Raw genomic sequence first — 20,697 nt, 5'->3', positions numbered from 1 at the left:
AACAGACTCATGGAGAGGCTCAATGGGGTCCTTAAGGCCCGGTTAGCCAAATTGTGTCCATCGTTAAATAAATCATCATTTACTTGCCTCCAACTAGCTTTATTTTACATACGAAATCAGCCAAGGAAGGACCACCATTTAAGCCCTCATGAAATCATGACTGGGTGTAGACTAAATACACCTCTCTCACTTACACGTATGACATCAGATGCACGCAAGACCACAGTGGTTTTAGGGGAGGAGTTCAAAGAGTATCTTACTGCATTAACGAAAAGTGTTAAGATTATATCATCACAGGTTGTGTCTTCTGACCAACAGACAAAAGGAAAAAACTGCAAGACTACCGACGATCAGTACAATACATGCTTCTCCCGGGGGACCTCATCTATATCCGCACCTTCGTGCATCGCTGGAACAAGCACCATTTCCATGGGCCACATACAGTAGTCTATATGACTCTGACTGCTGTGAAGGTGGAGGGCAATAAGAGTTGGATCCACCTGAAAGACATTGAGAGGGATTCCAGCAGCCCTCCACCTACACCGGAGCAAGAGCAGGCATAAAAGCTAAATATGCCCTAAAGATTCACCATTCATTTCAGTGTAAAGAGGGATATGGATGGAGATCTGGAGTTTAAATAATGTTTGTATAAGAAAAGGAATATTTAAGAATGTGAATTGTGACTTTTTTGGTCCTTGGGTCATCATGTCAGAATATGACAAACAATATAAATGGACACCAATTAGAATTGTCTAATCTTATGAAGTCTGAGGAGAAAATGTTAAGGGGAAAAGGAAATGTTGATAATGATTTTTCGATATGATATGATGTAGCATATCATATCATATATCATCATAATCAAAAAAATCATTATCAACATTGATAGCTTAAATCCTATAATGAATGCACATGGTTTCGCGGCTGACAACGTATGGTACGGCCATATGAGGATGGTGGGGAGAGATCCATAGGATATTGCTACATCTGCTCTCTCATCCCCCAGGCTTCTGGAATCCCTAGGGTGCTTATCCCAAATAAGATGGAGGTAGCAGATGCATGAAGGTCTAGTGCGCTTAGCCCTGCGCAGGGTTCGAGGACAGTTGAAAGGGCAGTCAATTACAGCATCAGTTATACCAAGTGATGAGGACTGTTCAATGACAGAGCGGGCAGAGAACACAAATATTAGGTGTACCTAAAGAGTTCAATTGATTTTGGAAGGAGCTATATTTTCAAAAACTTGATGGGAGCAAGGGGTGAAGAGTTGTAGAGCTGGAGGAATGAGGGGATTTTCAGAGGAAAGGGTGGCACAAATAAACAGAGTGTGGGACAGTATGCAGAAATCATTTACAGTAACTGACATGACTCAAAGAAAAAGAAAAACGTGTTAAGATACAGACATTTACGCATTTTTCTCTATGTTTTAAGGGTGAGGGCATGGTGCCCGTTGGCACAAATGGAAACTGCAGTAACACTCTAAGCATTGCGGATTTGACTGGAGGTACGGCTGCCCTTCTCAACAACATTTGGATCTATGGACAGCATGCATATAGGCAGTTCCCTCCAGCCTGGCGGGGTGTGTGCAGTCTCTCTGCCCTTCATGTGCCCAATCCCCGAAGAGCACTTGACTTTGGTCCATCCAATGCCTGAAATTACACCTGTGTCCCCCTTCGCCCCCTTCATCACCGTATAAGGACAAATCGGAGACTATGATTGATGGCGAAACTTCCAGACAATTAGTACAAAGGAAAAGGTCCAAATACCTCTCATCGGCATCGTCACAGGCCTTAGCAGACATTCCTGACCGATATCAGCTGTTTAGCCACAAAGAGACCTATTTTACCTCGCTCCTGGCACCTGCAATCCAAGCAGTGGCAAATGGCTCCAGGTGACTAGGTATGAACTCTTGCTCTTTGTGAACACTTCCAAGTCAGCTTTTAGTGCCATTAAGGAAGAATTACGGCCACTCAGGCTCATAACTTTTCAAAACTGGTACATACTCGACCTCTTGACAGCAATGGTGGCAGAGTATGCCAAAAAATAGGGAGTACCTGCTGTACATTTGTGCCTCCAAATGTCACAGAGAATGGCACGCTCACCAGAACTAGCGCTGCTCTGCATAAAATGAAAGAGGTAATGGAAACTGAGGCTGGGATCACCAACGACTCATGGATAAACTCTTTGTTTTCATGGGTACCTCCCTGGCTAAGTCTTGGTGTGAAGATTCTGATGCCTATTTTTGTCTTTTTACTTATTCTTTTTTGTTCCTGCCAAATTGTTCTGCGTTGTTGCTCTGCCCAGGTACCAACAGGTGTGGCCATGATGATCATAACCCTGTTCAAAACAAGGGCCACCACTACTTCATTCCATACGAGTACTCAAACTGAAGCTGTTTTGTTTCCTCCACCAAACTGGCATGCTTGCGTGGAGCGGCGGATAGATTGCCAAAATGGTGGGGGACAAGTTGGATATATTATCAAGGGGCTTGCAGGTAGGGACATGCCCACAAAGATGAAGGGAAACAAGTATGAAAGAAGCAGGAGTGCAAGGGGTCCTACAGACAAGAAAGGATTGGAAACAAAGGCAGTGAACAGAAAAGGGAAAGGAGTACAAGTAAAACAAACATGTTAGGTTCCCTCTTGGAGTATATGCAGAAAGAGTTTCCAGAGAAACAGGGAAACTCCAGCCTTCTGAGCAGGTTACTATTACAGGATCCCACTCTGGATGCTCATGGAAAGGAGCAGCAGCAGCGGGTGTCTGTGTCTGGACCCTAAGGCACGAACAAGGTAACAGTACTCACAAGACTGAAGCCTGGAAGGGTTCTGCAGGAACTGAACAATGACTGCCTCCTGAAACAGGAACCAGCACACCGTTAACAATGACACAAGGTTTAATACTGAAACGCGACAAAGGAAAGGGGCAGAGATTGCCTGCTGGAAACCCAGCAGCCAAACTCTGAACAAAGGAATAACACAAGGCATAAGTGAAGACAAGAACTGTAACAGAAATGTCCAGGGGAAAAAAGGATGTCAAAGTGAGAAATGTTCAGGACAGGGAACAGGAAGAAAGAAGAAAAGCAAGAAAACTAGAATCTAAGTGCAGACTGGAAACTGCAGACTGGTAACAAAGAATAGTAACTCTGGACTGGAATAACAAGGGTAGGACTGCAGAGAGAAAACAAGGAACTGTAACTCTGAAGTGGGATAACAAGTGCAGGACTGCAGAGAGATAACAAGGAAATGTAACTCTGGAGTGGGATAACAAGGGCAGGACTGCAGACAGATAAAAAGGAATGGGCACAGAACAAGGTACTGCAGGCAGGGAACAAGGTAATTAGTGTTAGAGAGCAAGGGGCTGTAGACAGGGAACAGAGAACTGCAAGCAGGGGAGCAGAGCTGCAGTGTAGGAAGCACAGAGGTACAGGGCAAAAGGTAGGGAGCACAGGGCTCTGGAACAGGAGCCGGTTCTGGAAACAACAGGAGACAGCAGAAATCCAAGGATCAATGCAACAAAGGGCTGGAAGCGAGCTCAATGCAAGAGACATGTGCTCCTGTAGGCAGCTGCCTAAATACTGACCTGCCCGATGCTGATGCAGACTTATTAGCAGCACCTGGAGCCGCACACCTGAAGTTAATTCGCCTCCTCCCACTCTGGTCCTGGGAAAGTGAAAGCAGCACTCATCTCTAAGGTTTCTGGGGATTGCAGTTCTAAGACTGCTCCATAGGAATAGTCAGGGAATGGGAACTGCCACAAGGTGCATTATGGGACATGTTGTTTGTGAAATTAAACAAGGAAGCCCTGAGACCTTTGGGTGAGGGTTGCGCTATATAAAAACTACTTAGTTAGTTAGTTGGTTAGTTAGTTAGTTAGGATGTTCCATAGTCTTGCAAACAGAAAGTAAAGACAAAAATATGAATAGCTATTGTTTTTGAAGGTTTATGGTGATGATTTAGTACCATATAGTCCACAATGGATGCCAATTAATGCTTCATTGGCACAGTCGTGACATAGATTCAGCGGAAGAGTATGTCCATATTGAGACCGGGGTAAGAGATGGCTGTAGAGATGCTCCCCAAGAGGATAATTATTTGTTAGTTAAAGTATTAACTAAATGGGGGAATGTCTGGGTAGTCAAGGAGGGCCCCCTTTATTGCAAGGGATTCATGTTGCGCACACCATACTGATGGCAGGAGGGGAATGACAGAAAAACTGGGATAGTGTTGTAAATCCATATGAATCACGTAGGAAGATGCAATATTAAAACTGCAAATGCAACACGAACACATACTCATACAGTGAAGTGATTTTTTACATGGGCATTCTAAAGTGGAAGGGACATTCTTGAGGGGAAAGAGAATGAGTTACTTATTAAAAAGGTCATACGAACAGGGCACGGTTCACAGTCCTTGCAAGGGAACAGATGTTATCTAGCCCTTTGTATTAAAATTGTTAGAGGGGATTAGTCATTTGGTCAGTGGTAGTAAGCCTAAGATCCCAGGTCAGGGTCCGACAGGTAAGTGTTTTTCCAGGTCAGCAGAGGGTGCATTTGGCTGCATAAATTAGATGAAGGTGCCAGGAGTCTGTGGAATGGAAATGGCTGTCTGTGGTTCAAAGAAAAATCCTGTTTAAGCAAACCTCTCTCTATTTGCCAAAATACGTTAGTAGGACCATGTGCAATCATACTTAAAGTTAAAGGTTTTAGGCCAGTTATTGCAAGCAATTAATCATGTTTTCAATACCCATGTTTAACCATGTACTGATATCAGGACCTACCACAACGAATCCCAAGAAGAGAGTTGGGTTTTGATATGATCTGAAGATAATAATGAAGAGGAGCCTGACCAATCAAAATGGAAGAATTGGAGAAAGATGGGATTTCTTTGAAGAGGTTTTGTCCAATCATATTTGTGGGGTGGAGGGTAATAAAAGTATCTGGGAGTGTTTAAAATTGTTGCAAAAAGTATATAAACTGCCAACTGATGTTGCATTGTTGAGACTTGGGTTAGTTTGGTCCTGCAACACCATCTAACAGTTCCCATAGCTTTTTGTACAATAAACTTGCTTTATGTACAACTGTGTACTTGCTTCTTAAGTGGTGGGACTGTCTTGGGTTAAGATGATTAAAGGTCCACCCCTACAAGAGCCAGGCAAGAAACCGGCCTGGGTCCAGTTAGAACAACTAATAGGGCATGCAACAGGGGTGACAATAGTATACGGGAAAACTGCAGAGAGCAAAAAGCACCCCGCTCTAAGGTCCAATATGAAGGCAGGGGAGCGAGCACACTTATTACTTAAAGTGAATAGCTATTGAGCGAAATGTATAACATGTGCAGAATGGGAAGCCAGGGGAATACCGACAAATCAAATATATCTGGCATGGAGAAAAGATGTTTAGCTATGATGCCCTGGTGGCTAGATGTAATTTGGGTCCTGCTAATAGGAACTCTGTACGCTGCATAAAGAGATTCTACATATGGGATAGCAGCAAGGAAGGGATGGTGGAGAGGTGGCAAAAATAATTGAGTAAACAGCTGAGCGAAGACTCAGTCAATAGCATTATTGAAAATTATGCTGAAGGGGGCCGAGAAGTATGGCTCAAGTTGACACACTTCAAAATGTTGCAGAGATGGTACTGGACTCCCAAGAGGTTGCAGGCAGCAGGTTTCCAGCAACACGCGGCATGTTGGACATGTGGCACACAAGAAGCGGATATCCTACATATATTAGGGTCTTGCACGAAGACAGAGAGATGCTGGATAGATGCACATAGATCAATACAGACCACACTTGGAAAAGAACTCTCATTAGCCCCAGAGCTCTGAATTCTAAGAGATGCGTCAAAGGAATATAGTATCACAGTTCAATAAAAGAAGTGGTTTAATACAGCTATGCTAGTGGCAAAACAAGGAACATTGAGGTTATGGAGCACCAAGCAAGTTCCCTCAGTGAGGAGATGGGAGACTGACTTGGTGAAGATGGCGGCATATGAAAGACTTGCATACAGAATGCAAGACAGGGAGATGGGAGTTCTCACACACTTGGGGCACATTTATATATAATGAGGGGGAGAAAGAGTGAGTAATGGCTAAAGTGTACCCCTCTGCCTGAACATCATGAAAAGCAACAGGGGAGTCTGTAAGTCCTGAGGTTGGTTCTGTTACTTCATGTACATCCACTTATGGTGGTTAGTACCAATTGACACAGCTTTGAGGTAACAGAACTTGCACACTGTATATGGTTGTAGCTCATATTGTGGATAGCCCTATGCTTCTCTAGTTGACTTCAGTCTTATCATTGTCTTTGTTTTAGCTACTCTGCTCAGATGGCTTGTTGTGCCGTTTTTAGTTTAGTTTTGTTTTGCTTTAGGTGGGTCTGCTGTCGATCACTTATGTATCACACCTTTTAGGGAAGATGTTTATGAACAGTAACACGTTCTTGCATATGATTGATATGCTCATTACACATGGGCATGAGGGGGGGGCGGCCGATATTAGGGTCAAATGCAACTGTGAAAATGGACTTGCAAACATATAACAAGCCTGCGCACTGCACTGTATTGTTATCAACTGTGATAATATGCTAATATCAGTTGTAATCATTTTATTTGCAAACGTTTCAAAAATCAATATGATTTAAAAAAAAGTGTATGGGGATCTTCTGAATGTCAGGTGGCCATCAATATTTCTCTGATATCGAGGGCGAGAATCACATCCATGGGCTGCTTGAAATGAAGAGGACTATTTCCCCCATTTGACATATCTTAGACCTGTTATTGTCAGAAAACGATGGTCAGAAGAACCACGGATGCGTGTGGCTGAAACTAACTAGGTTTATCTATTAAGAACTTTGGACAAGGTGATGAAAGTTTTTATGGGTCCAACAGGTAGCCCTTAAATTCAGATCTCTTATCAACTTGCAGACAGTGCAGTTGTTTTGCTGGGGACAAAGTCTCGAAGGCCACCTTCCCTATTCTCCTGTGCCTCCCTGCTCTCCTCCCTCAAGGCCTGATGTGACCAATGGCCTCCTCAAGCAACCATTACATAAATGCATATTTCACATGTCTGGCCTCATGCTTTGTGAAGAAGCTGTCCTACTGTTAATACAGGCTTATGAATATGTGTTATCTCATTTTCACAGCACTTCTATACAACGTTGTTGACCTACAGTAATCTCAAGTGTTGCTGGTCTACAATCTATTGGGAAACAGACCCCAGAAGCCTACATTTCAGACAATGCAGAACTTTTCAAAGGACTGAGAGGGATATGTGTCTAGCCCACTGTTAATCAGCGGTGACTGTGGACTTGACCGAGCAGTGACAATGTGCATGTTTTTCTCTGCCTCTGCTGTGCCGAAGTTGGGTCCACTTCCGTGCCTGGTTTGTGCCTGGGAGGAATGTGTAATCTTCCTGACTAAGGATGGTAAGAGATTGTTTACTTTAGTTGGGTCAGCATGCATGGCCTTTGTTTACGGATCTATTATAGGGACTGTGGAAAGACACATTTATGACTTCAAGCTGTACTATACAGTCTGATGGAAATCTCTCTTGGCCACCAACAAACAGCTTGCTAAAATGGCTGAGGCCCAACTGTTACCAATTACCAGGGGCGAGTCCATGTTGCCCACAGCCATCAATGCAGAACATGTCATGGACGCTGGGCTTGGGCAACCTGCACACACGCCCTTCCATGTTAAAGTCCCTGCAGTTGGCAGACTGATTTTCCGTGGAAGATCTTGTATGGCTGGAAGATCTTGTATGGCTGGAAGATCTTGTATGGCTGGACTGCGGGTCCACATCTTTTGCATTGAACGAACAAAGATTGCTGCCATTCATGGAGAACTCCTCCTAAATGAGCAACAACACCTCTGCTTTCAAGATGTTTCCAATGTGTTTGTCCACTTTAACTTCATGTTAACTCTGAGGACGAATTGTGGCCAAGGGGGCTAATGTTGCAGTGCTGAATTAAATGCCCAGCCTCTGATCTAACCTGACAGAATGTTTTCTTTGTGATTGTTCTCTGCTTTCCATGAATTTGTGTAGATATATAGCCTTGCTGAAAGATGTATGTTTTGGCCATCTAAGTGCATTCTTTTAAAATGATGCGTTGGGATTCAACCCGATAGGCTAATTAGCTGCTATATATTTTCAAAGAATTGTGGCAGGCTTGAAAAAGTGGCACCCACCTGTTTTGTGTTAAGTTTTTTTGTTATGTATGTGCCTTATTGGCTGAGATTACTGTATGATTGTAGTGGGTGTGATGGGACTGCGGTGTACCAATTGATTAGAGAAATACGCTGTCATATGATGTATACACTGTTATTGGTGGTAATGCTGTATATTGATCCAGGTTTAATCGATCAATAGTCTGTTTTTCTTGGAATAAAATATACATTGCTGAATAAAATGAGAGGACTTTTCAATAGTGATGTTTCTGTTTGGGGCCGAGTAAACCAGATTTAGGGTAGTATTTTCTAACCCACAAACAGAACAGGGAATCCCCTGTTACAGGTGTGTGCGTGGCAGCCAGTTTCAGGTATTTGATCATTTTAGACATGATAGGGGCCTGGCCTTTTATGCATACGTGGATGAGATTATGCCTTTCCACCTGACGGCTGGCACTTAAACACATTATATAATGGTGTGTTTGTGTTCGTGGTACTGCCTTACTGAGGAGGGAATGAGCAAAGTGAGGTTCCCAGCACAGTGCTGCATTTTGAACTGGGATTTGGGTTTTGCATAGATGGATAAAGGTATTTCCCATAAAAGACACCACTTAGGCCTCGTTTGCAACTGAGCCCCTGGTGGGTCAGGTGGTTTCTGAATGGCTTACCAAGCGGAGATGCAGGGCCCAGTCGCAGGGTGGAGATGGGATGAAGGAAGCTGGACATGCGATTGGGTGTTTGCAAATAGTTTCAGCTGGAACTGTGCAACAGAAATCATTTGAACAGAGAATTTCAGTAAACATGATACGATATGATAATTTATTTGTATCGCGCTCGTACACAAGTATGTCAGAGCGCAACAACGCAAGGGGGGGACAGGGGAGAACAAAACAACTATCTTACTGGGCCCAGTGACATTGAGAACGCGCAAGTGCATGGGAAAGGGAAAGGGGAAAAGTGCATGGAAGGGGGAGAGTGTGGAGCAGAGGAGAACAGAATAAATAATAATAAATAAAAATAAATAGATAATAGAGGCAGTGTACAGTGGTAGTGCAGCCAGCTAGTGGCAAGTGCTGTGTTTAAGGCAGCAGACTGGGTAAGTCTGATAAGTGCAAGGGGTGGTCAGGAGGCAGTGCAGGAGGGTGGCAGGGTGAGCAGGTATCTGGGCGCAGGGGGCAGAGGGTGGCCAGATGCACGGTGCCAAGAGAGAACAGATCAGCATACATTAAACCTGGTTCTCTGTTTCGTTGTAGTCTTATCCACAACAAATGATGTGGTGAATTGCGAGTCCTGTTCACACCAGTGTGTGTAGGAGTGGACAACACCCAGTGTTTATGAATATTGCACAAATTAAGAGGCTGGTTCGCGTTAGCTGCATGTTGCCATTAATTTTACAGCTAGTAGTTGCTGTGTTATTCAGCAGCAAAACCATGGAGTGCAGGCACCTTTAGATGTTTATGCTTGAATTGAACTGAGATTGCGGCAGATTATGGGTCAAATCCTTTCGGGTACTATGTACACGTCTATGGGAGGAGGGCAAGTACCAGTTTCCTGTTACATATATGCTAACCCAATATCCTCCGAAGCATAGGGTGCTGTGGCCTAGACTGGGGCACAGTGGTAGAGCAACCACTTGCGATATCTTTGTGGTGAGAGGACCTGTATTAATCTAGGCATGCCACTATGCAGCGTCTGCTGGAAACGCCCCCTTGCCTCTCCTAGTAGCTGCCTGGCACGAAAGCAGATTGGCTTGACAGCATGAGCATCACCCGAAAATGCCAGAAAGGAATCTAAATAGCCATAATGCCACTTGGGTCATACCTGTGGTGTGCCACCCCTTTTTGAGGGAACGAGTCCCTCCCAGTTGTTGTTGACTATGTGACTTAAATAATAAAAGGGACGAGCCAGTTCCGGCTCGTCAGTCATGCAAACTGACTCCTGCCTGCTGTGTGTCTTTGACTGCAGTGCGATGATGGCGCTGTGTAGTAGGCAGAGGGCCTGCTGCTGTAGGGCCCTCCAGCCTGACAGTGCCCCTGCTGGGCAACGCTGTCTCTGATGCCCACCCCCCATGTCAGCAGAGTCCCTGTCGGGCAACTTTGCATCGAGGTCTCGGTGCCCCTGCTGCGCAACTCCATCGCCGTGTTTGCTGTAAGGCTGTGTGGCCCCAGGCCATGGAAGTGCCTGTGTGGCCACGGGCTGACAGGGTGCCCCATATCCACGCATGTCCGTTGGGTGCTCCCGGCATGTCGGCTGGGTACCCCAGCATTGATCGGCCTAGCCTGCATGACCACAGGCCAGGACATAACAATGGCGACGAGGAGAAAAGACCCCGCAGTGACCCCTGGGTCGGAGCTGTCTGGGAAAGCAAATGTCCCCTGGAGAAGAAAGGTGAAGCTCCCACCTGGGGAGTGGAGTGGCGGCGGCTGCCTCTGCCCCAAAACCTGGATAAGCCTCTGGTGCAAGGTCGGTTACCTGCTGGGGAAGAGGGAGGAGAGAGCGCTGAAGCGGGGTTTATGGTCATTTGTTCGAATCAAAAGATTCGAATAGCTAAAGTTTTGAAATCAAAAGGTATGACATGCTATGTTTAACATGGAAAGTGCATTTCGTTCTAAACCAATCCATCGACAATAATCACGGATTGGTTTCAATTGAAATGCACTTTTCCATGTTAAAAGTAGCGTTTTACTGCCTTTTTGTTTGTAACGTTGAAGCGTTACATGGAGCTGTCCAGTGCTGAAAATGCAGGGCTGGACAGCTCCATGTAACGTTTCAAAGTGTTTTGTGTATATTGGCATTTAAATGCCATTTTTTAACTTTGAAACGTTACATGGAGCTGTCCATACCTGTAATTTCAGCACTGCACAGCTCTATGCAACGTTGCAAGGTTTTAGTGTATATTGGGGGAGGGTTCCACCCAGACCCTCCCAACCCCCACGCCACCCTCCCACCCCCAACCCTAATCCAAGTTTCGAAAGGCAAACTTTCGAATTTTTTTCGATCAAATTGTCATTCGAAACTTTTGTATTTCGAAAAAAAAAGATTCGAAAGTTTGCCTTTCGAAACTTTTCTATTCGAAAAAATGACCGGACACCTTGAAGAGCCATCGGCTGCCAGAAAGGAGAGGCCCCACTGCTGGGTTGCGGACCAGCGTGGAGATGAAAGGAGGTCAGGTGCCACGAGCTACAGGCTGCCGCTCCCCTGGAGCCCCAGAAAGGTCCCAGGCCGCCCTGCAGTCAGTGACAGAAATGTAATGCTTCACGTGGGCGCAATGAAAGTAAAACAATAGAGCGAGGCCACGCTGCTCAGTAGTGACACGGGGCCACCGAGGGTGGCGATGAAAAAGCTCTGGTGTCTGAGCTGTGAAAATAGAAGCCCTACTGCTACTGCAGAAATCTTTGGCTGCTGGGGCAGTGAATGTGTGCCCCAGTTCAGAAGCTGCTCAGCAGAATATCCCGGACTGCCTGATGGTGAAAGAAAAAAAAAGCGCTCCATGACGGCGCTGCAAACATACAATGAAGAGGGTCCCTCCAGATCCCGGTGCCATCAGTGGTGTGTTGGGTGAGGGGAGAGCAACAAAGAACTCAGTGTCGGCCCCATGTGAGGAGCATGAAAATTGCTCTCTGCAGAACCAGGGCCAAGTGGCGGGGACACGTTAGGAGCTCTGTGTCAGAGCTATGGGGAAATGAAGAGAGGGGGTCTGCGATCCTCCTGCACACACCCTGGGCCCAATTGGCAGTGAATTGGGGGGGAAAAGAAATGTGCACGGGCTAATGGGCAGATGGGGGTTGCAGCTCTCACGAGTGCTCGTATGCCCTCCCATGCCAATGAAACACTCCTGCCTGGTGGAAGAAATGAGGTAGTACGGCCTCCTCGCTCATGTGTCAACATGCAGCCCAACCACCCCAGTGGAAGCTGGGGGTGTATGCAAGAAGGGAAATTGCAAACAAGGGTTGCGGCTCCCATGAGTGCCTGGGCGCCTTTGCGCCAACACCCCCTGCCTGGAAGGGGGAGTGAAACGCATGACCGGTCACCCGGCCTCCAGTGTTGCTGCCTGTCCACCATCAGTGGAGCAAGCCGATGTGGGTCCTGGTCCCCCCAGGTGTGGCTTTGCCGGCCCCTGAACTATGAACTGAACTGTCCTGAACAGATGCTAACAGAAGTTGGACTGGTCTCCTGCAGCCCTGCATCCCTATGAAGGCTGGGAACCTCCAGACCCTGGACATGCTTACAATGGCCCTTCAAAGTTGCGGTGTGAAGCTGTGATCCTGCGTATTGTGGACATGCTTTAAGTGGTGCCAGGTGCTAACAATGGTGTCATTCAGTGGTTTAAGTTCCACTCACCCAGTTTAATCAATGGTTTGCTTAAATGTGGTATTTCCAACATGTCATCAGCAATCCACCAACCCTGTCACCCTAAGTGTGTACCAATGCTCAGTATGTGTGTTATGTTTGAAACTATCAAAGTAAACTCGGAGGTAGTGATTGTCCCAACCTGAGTTCCAATGTGTGTGACTATTATTTGCACCTGGATTCCAAGTATTGCTGTTTGTGATTGTTAATTGATTTGATGTCCAGTGGTGCTTGTCATTTGTTTGTTCGTTATGGAAAAGGAGGAGTGTGGTGTGCTATCCCTTTTGAGGGAACAAGTCCCTCCCAGGGCTCGAGCCAAGGTCACGTGTTGGTGACCATGTGACCATGTGACTTAAATAACAAAAGGGACGAGCCAGTTCCGGCTCGTCAGTGATGCAAACTTACTCCTGCCTGCTGTGTGTCCTTGGCAGCAGCGCAATGTTGGCGCTGTGTAGTAGGCAGGGGGACTGCTGCTGCAGGGCCCTCCACCCTGACAGTGCCTTTGCTGGGCAATGCTGTCTCTGATGCCCACCCCCCCACCCCATATCAGCAGAGCCCCTGCTGGGCAACTCTGCATCCCCGAGTTCGCAGAGTCCCTGCCGGGCAGCTCTGGGTTGAGGTGCCGGTGTCCCTGCTGGGCAACTCTGTTGCTGTGTTTGGAAGTGGCTGTGTGCTCACGGGCTGACATGGTGCCCCCTCTCCACGGATGTCGGCTGGGTGCCCCCAGCATTGGGTGGCCTGGCTGACGTGACGTCAGACCAGGACACAATATCTAGTACCTGGGCAGTGTAAGTCATCATGATTTAACAATTATTGCACATGTTTTCTGTTAATTGAACCACTGTATACAAATAGAGATATAGTATACTGACCTCTGGGTTCTTCAGTTCCTCTGTCACATAGTTTAGGTTGTTCCAACCATCGTAGGACCAGAGTCCCTGATAAAAAGCCACCCCAACGGGCCCAAAGCCTGCAGCCGTGTTATCAAAGGCATTCTGTAAACTGCGGGTCTCGCCATTGGCTAGAAGCACGATGCCCCCCACCACTATCACAAGCAGAACAGTCAGCTTGGCAGCGGTGAATATGTTCATGATGGACGTCGCAAGCCTCACATCCAGACAGTTGATGAGGGCTAGAGTCAGGACGCAGGCCGCTGCTGTGCATTTCACCGCCACTTCCGGGGACGGGCAGCCTGGGTAAAACGGAGCCACGACGTACTCGGCAAAACTCAGGGAAACGCCCGCAATGCTAGCAGGCCTCACCACGATCACCGAGGTGTAGGCAAAAAGGAAAGCCGGCAGCGAGCCGAAGTTTCTCAAGATATAGATGTATTCTCCCCCCGATTCTTTAATCACAGTCCCGAGTTCCGCGTAGGATAGGGCCCCCAACAGGGCCAGTAAGCCACAGGCTGCCCAGATCATGAGACTGGCTCCGGGGCTTCCCATGTGACGCAGAACCCACTCTGGCGACATGAAGATCCCAGAACCAATCATGGTGCCAGCAATCAGAGACACAGCACTGACCAGGCCAAGCTCCCGCTTAAGCCGCAGGTTGGCGGTCTCCCCGTCCATTGATTTTGCTGGTTCAGATACAAGGGTCTTCTGTTTTTCTTTTCTTCATCGCTTAACGGGTAGCTGTTGGCCTGCATGCAAGGAAAGATTCCCTGTCAGCTTCCAAGAAAGCGTGAAAGGCCAGCAGGTAGGTTAATAATTACAGCAACCAGGCCAACGAGCACTGCTGGTGTCAGTGAATCGATTTTTCTTGGGTTAATGATCTCTCCACTCCTAAGACAACGAGTGTGAGTTGCACACGATCCAACTTTGGAATACTGGCATCGAGACATCATTACAGCATCAGTGACATCAAAATATTGAACTCCGAATGCACCTCATTAACCCACTACTCCTGTTGCTCATCGCTCTTGCTTGCTGCTTATTTGAAAGTGCACTCTTTTCTAGTAAGTGCTACTGCTACCATGTATTATGAGATTGGAGGCAACTCACAGATAAAGCAGAGAGCTCAGGCTTCGTGCAAAGGGCTCTTGTGGGCCTGAGTGCCTTGTGGAAACGGGGCAGGTGTAATAGCAGTGATCTGGTTGCATAAAGCAGGGTTCTAATTATTCTATGAATATAACCCCTGGCAATGACAGCTGTTTTATCACGGGATGCAGGACTCTGAATATGGTACGGTAGACCTGTTAATATTTAGGGGCGCGCACAAACAACAGGAGGCGCACAAAAATCCTTTCGATTTTCATGTGTCCCTCATCTATTCATAAGGGGCGCAGCAGAATGAGCAATCCGCAGAAGGGTCATTTTGAATTTTATAATAATAATAATGTGCATTTATATAGCGATACGAACCCTCAGGCATCTAAGCACTGCTTATTATTACCCACGGTGTGTGGTACTCATTTATCGACCTCGGAAAGATGTCAAAGTGAGCGTTCTACTCGCGGTGTTTTTTAACCGTATTTTAGTTATTATTCCTATTATGGTAGTTATTGAGCGCGGACCTAGCTTCAAGAAGCAACGGAGTGCTTTAATGAGGTATGCAACAATACGGATACACAACTGAGCGCTTTACAGAGGTATACAACAATACAGATGCATAACAGAGTGCTTTTCAACGGTAACAACAGAACAGATATACAGCGGAGGGTAGGATACAGAGGTGCACAGAGGAGGGGTACAGCTGTACAGGGTGGTGGGGAGCAGAGGGGCAGACAGCATCCAGTGAGTCAGGTGACAAGGGGGGAAATGACATGATGACTAAGGTTATGAGCTTCTCCTGCAGAAACCTGTTCAAGAACTCTAGAATTAAGGAAGTGAGTTAGTTCCCATGGATATTACTGTCCCATTTGAATTCCTATAACAAATAGCTTGCTGAAGTTAAATGTCTGTGTAATTTTTGGAAGCTCCATTTTGTAGATAGAATGATTTTCTTCATCCCGACTTTGTGCATATTCTGGAAAGCATTCCTTGGAGCTTGTTGCAATTTTTCATTTTTTTTAAGACAACATGTCAGATTACGCTATTTAGAATACAATGTGGTTTATGTGTGGCAAGGATGCTAGCCATTGGATTGTACGGAGCTGCTAAGTTAGGAAGACAGTTTGCCATCTGTACACACGATTTTCCTTTTGTCCTAGCTGGTAAAACATTGTACTAAAATGAGAATAGTGATCATCCTTCTGATCAAAGTTATTTGGATTTAATCTTATATGAAAAAGTAAAAGATTTTACCTGGGCTTTGTCGACAACAGGTACAGGGAACGTTTACCCAGTGCCGTCGATGGCCATGAAATCTGTGCTTTGAGCACTGGTTCACATATCCATTTCTTCGCCGTGAAATATAGAACCCATATTTATATATATATCATGGGGTCATTTCAAAGACCAAGGGATTTATTGCGGTATGTGATTTTTCAGAACAAAAGATGCACAAATCCTTGTCAATTTGAAATGATGTATCTATTCCCCTCCCACAGCCTACATCATACATATCTCCCAACTTCTGGTCCTATCAGCAGCCAGTGCCTGTTTTGGTAGGAGGTGGAGGGAACATGTAGCCAATCCTGACCGCGGGATTCATGACAAGGTTGCTGTGTCACTAGCCATAGAAAAGGACAAGTTTCCATCAGAACTGGGCTTTTTGTGAATTATTCTAGGAGAGAGCTGCTGCTGGACTCTTGCGAGGAACAACAAGCAGATAGGCTTCAATCCTTGCACTGGAGATAGTGATTGAGAAATAGAGACGCTAACTGGGACCCAAACCAGAGGAGCAGGAGGAGTCTGGGTGAAGGAGAACATCCCTGACTGAAAGCCCTTGACCAGGCCTGTGCTGTCCTCAGAGGAGCCCTGCTGTATTCCCTGACCAAAGCCTCCCATCTAAGTAGATATCCCAAAGCCAACAATTGTGTGGGGGAGCCACCTGCCTTTATCCCTTTCCATTAGTGAGTAGAGGGGGTGAATCTGGGTAGGCCCTTCGCACAATTTATTAAATCCTACTCACACTTATTTCTCCATTAGAAAATCACCCTGTGTTGAAATTGCGTTGTGTTGGGAGCAGCCAGCCTTAATCCTTTCCATTAAACTGTGGGGAGGGGGAAGCTGTGTAGATCCTTAGCACATTTGAGTAAAGTAAATCAAAGAATTCCCACATAGAAAATCACGGGATGAGGGATGTTAGAATTTGAAACTAACAATAGCTCATGCCCAGTGTGTTAGAGCTGGTATAGCGTATAAAGACCTGGTTGACTGTCTCTGAAATCCTTGACTTCCACATAGAAATGGGGGAGAGTCCTTCATCCCAAAAGGAAGTAATCCACAAAACACCATCTTTCAAGTCAGTGTGGAGGATGCAAAAACGAAATTGTTCATTCAATTTAAATCAGAATTACAAAGTATTGTTCTCATCTGTATGTGTGTTGAAAAACGAAATTCCCCATTCCTTTTAAATCAGAATTACAAAGGATTGCATTTAATCTGTCTGTGGGTACAAAAACGAAATTTCCCTTTTGGTTCCCATTTTTCTCTAACCCCAAGTTATCAAGTAATCAAGTCCTGCCTTTTATTTTCAAGTGTGTTGAAAAACGGTTTGTGGTTGGTGAGTCAGGAGCGGGCGGTCAAAGGCCTTCGAGAGAGGACCGCCATGGGTTGGGAGGATAGGTTGGTAGTGATTGGCTCGGAGGTCGGGGGGTGGAGGGTGGCATTCAGTGGTGGCAGGCTTGGTGTTGATCCGTTTTGGTGAGGATTGGTGGGATGGTGTCGATGTTGATGGTTGGTGATGGAGGGGGATTTGCCATCATAAAAAAGGGAAAGGGAAGGCATAGGTATCAGAGGGGGCATGATAGAGGGAGCAGGAAATGTGTGGCAGATAGACTGATGCAGGGCTGGAGGTGTAGTGCTTAGTGCAAGGGGCGGTCCCTGCCTCTGTGTGTTATGTGTTTGGGTGATAGAGGGTTGTGTTTGTGAGGGTGGGGGTGGCCGGCAGGGATGGGGGTTGAAGCAAAGGTTTGGGAAAGGACAAGATATGCCATACTGAGAAAAGGAAAGGAAGAAGCAGGGGGTGGTCCGGTGGTGGTGGTCGTGGGGGTGGAGGAGTTTAGTGGTGGAGGAGCAATGCGTGTCGAGGAAGATGTGGACGGGGAAGTGGAGCTTCGGCTGGTCGTACTGGCAGAGGCGGCGGTACTGAGCAGTGGGAGTGGGCTTTGGCTGTCAGAGCGCTGCCGGATTTCCTTGGTAGGGGGTTGGAGAGGGTGAGGAATGGGGCAGGAATGATCAGGATAGTGGGTACCTGGTCAGTGGGTGGAGGAGTTGGTGGAGGCCTTTGGAATGCTGCTAAGCTCCCCTGGTATGAGTTAGACAATGTGTGATGCGTGGAGGTCTATGGGGTTCTGGCTAGAGAGGCGAGGGAAGGGAAGGGGGTTTGGAAGTGGAAGGGAAGTTTCTGAACGTTGGCTCAAGGATTTAGCTAGCGGCAGGGGGGTTGTATTCTTTCGAGTGCCAGAGTACTCCTCTAGTTTGAGAGTTGGAAGCTGTGCGGTGTGCAGATGTGTGTGGGTGTCAGTCTTCTGGTAGGGTAGGCAGGATGGAGGTGGGAATAGAAGAGGGTGTGAGTGGAGGTAGGTGATTGGGGGGCAGAGTTAGGGTGTTTTTTGGTGTGCCATGGAGCTCCTCTGGTGTTAGAGTTGGAGGGTGTGTGGTGAGAGGAGGTGGTGGGGGGTCGGTCTATGGGTAGGGTTGGGATGGAAGGGTTGGAGTTGAAGAGGGTGTGCGACATGTCAGGAGGGTTCCTGAATAAGGTTGCAATGGATATGTGGCGGAGGGGACAGGGTGATTTTTGGAATGCCAGTGAGCTCTTCTTGTTTGTGAGTTGGAGGGTGTGTGTTGTGCGACCGTATGCAGGAGTGTGACTTTGGGTGACTGTGGGTCTAAGGGATGAGAATTGTGTGAGGGGAGTGGTGGTCTAGGTTGTTGGTGTGCCCAGCTCCAGTGTTTGTTAGCAGTCAAATAGTGGTGTTCGGAGGCTTGCTTGGGTGACTGGCTGGGGTGGAGAGGGGTTAGGACAGGTGTGCTATGCCGATCCGCTTGACAACAGCAGTAAAGGGAAGAGTACCTAGATTACAAACCTGGCAGTAATGGGAAAACACCTGGGATGGAATCTCAGTTGCAATGAGACAACAACCTAGATCTGAAATACACCAATAGTGGGAAAATGCCTATAATGGAAACCCAGCTGCAATGGGAGAAACACATAGAATTGAAGCATAGCAGTAATGGGCAAAACACCTAGAATGGAAACACACTGGTAATGGGGCAACAACCTATTTGGAATACACCAGCAGTGGTAAAAACACATAGGGGGGTCATTACGAGTTCGGAGGTAAGAAACTGTCCTTACCGGCATGGAGCAAATACTGTGTCCATGTAGTAAAGAGCCCGCTAGTAGAGGTCTATTATGAGTTCACGGGCACGAGCTTTGCGCCATGCCGGTAACGACCTAACTAACAACAAAGAAGAAGAAATGGGGTCACGGGAACCGTCCCACTAGAAGGATCAAGCAGGGTAGATTGCTCACAATCTAGGAGCTCAATGAGGGGATAGGCCAGGTCAAGGATAGTATAAAATCAATCAATCTTTATTGTTCACATATCAAATTACATACACATAATGCTGAATCCATGGAAAAACAGCATAAAAACACCCAAACAATGTTAGATGTCTACAATTAAAGTGCATAGTTATCTACTGATCATCCTGCAATGCGGGATGGACATAAAGTGCATAGTGCAATTGCAATTTAGAAACATAATGCACAAAGAAGAAATCCAATTTTCAAAAATTAATGTCACACAATTCCAACCAAAAAATATATATAGAAAATATATAGAAAAAAGGGGGAAAAAAAGGGAAAAGGGGAAAGGCAAAATACACAGAGTGTGAAAACAGGAAGTAATATCCCCTGTGATCTTCTAATATCGTCCCCAATTCCAAATAGTATTTAAAATGATCTGACAAGTTGAAAATGCAATGATTGTAAACAGATTTGCACTACTTGTCACCATTCCGACCTAAACAGTCAACGACCAGTACCTGGTGCAGCTACCATCAATCTCGTGTGCTGCACTGGTATCTAAGGGTAGGTCATTTTGACAACCTGTAAAACTTGTCTAAGGCGTCTATCTCTTCAACTGAAAAGAGAGAGAAGGCTTGACAGTCGTCTTCCTCAGGACAGGGCAATAGATGGACATCTTGATGTTGTTCCATGTGTCCTTTCATAGCCTGGTTCTTCCTCTATATATATAGATGGTTGATGCGTTCCACCTTAATCCGATTCAAAACTTCAAAATTGAAGAAGATCATTCTTCCTGGGTGAAATCACGAAGGAAGAAACAAAGACACGAGAAAATCCCTCTATTCTGGGTCAGTAATGTCTTGATTGAGTCCAGATTCACATGTTGAAGGACTCGGTGTGAGTCCCGCCTGCGCAGCGTATGGCGCCGCGTGCCTGGAAACGTGCTACAGCTGGACACGTCTCGTCCGCGTTCTCGTCCTTGCACAGCCCATATATCGTGCGGCCAGCGAGAAAAGGTTCTGCCATATACGCGTAGTCCTCCTAAAGCTCCAAAGTAGAGCGGAAACGACCTAACTGCCATGCCGCTAAAGACCCAAAAATCGCCCTTAGCAGCATCAAGGAAAGCGCAGATAGCACTACCGCCATCCATGGAACCCGGCATAAGGGGTGACCGCTATCAGCACTGGCCGCTAATAACCGGAACCGGAAGTAGCGTTATCGCACAGGAACGGGAAAGAGCACAGCAGCCATCTTTAAAAACACAATCCATTGCCATACTCAGCACCCAGGACCCACATCACCACCACACCTGCCCCAAAATCAACCAACAGCCTGTCAGAATGCACAAGGCCCTGAAAAAAGGAGCTGCCCGCCTGCACAAGGAGTGCTTCAATGAAGAAGAGCTGAACATGCTCGCGGACACCTTGGCCGAAAATGGGGAGTTGGTTTTTGCGAATGATCTGCGTCGACCTGCACAGTTGCGCATGAAAGAGATCTGTGTGGAGGTGGCGCGCAAAGTGAGTGCGGTTGGCAACACCCCACGCACAGTAAAGGGCGTCCGGAAGCGCTGGGATGACCTGCACCTACGCGTCTGGAACATCCTCGCAGCA

The 20,697-nt window shown here is 46.6% G+C and overlaps 1 protein-coding gene across 1 annotated transcript in view; it reads right to left on the bottom strand.

Moving 5' to 3' along the window:
* LOC138453240 (b(0,+)-type amino acid transporter 1-like) overlaps positions 1-14,145 on the bottom strand; it is a 321,037-nt gene extending 306,892 nt beyond the window's left edge. The window contains exon 1 of the mRNA XM_069605898.1: positions 13,381-14,145. Within this exon, the coding sequence (XP_069461999.1) occupies positions 13,381-14,079 (699 nt within the window). The 5' untranslated portion in view covers positions 14,080-14,145. The remainder of the gene's footprint in view (positions 1-13,380) is intronic.
* Positions 14,146-20,697: the final 6,552 nt, after the last annotated feature.

The sequence above is a fragment of the Ambystoma mexicanum genome, chromosome 4p (assembly GCF_040938575.1).
Source record: "Ambystoma mexicanum isolate Mex_15411 chromosome 4p, UKY_AmexF1_1, whole genome shotgun sequence".
NCBI lineage: Eukaryota > Metazoa > Chordata > Amphibia > Caudata > Ambystomatidae > Ambystoma > Ambystoma mexicanum.
The sequence above is the reverse complement of the archived record's forward strand: the minus strand, read 5'-3'. Positions and strand labels throughout refer to the sequence as shown.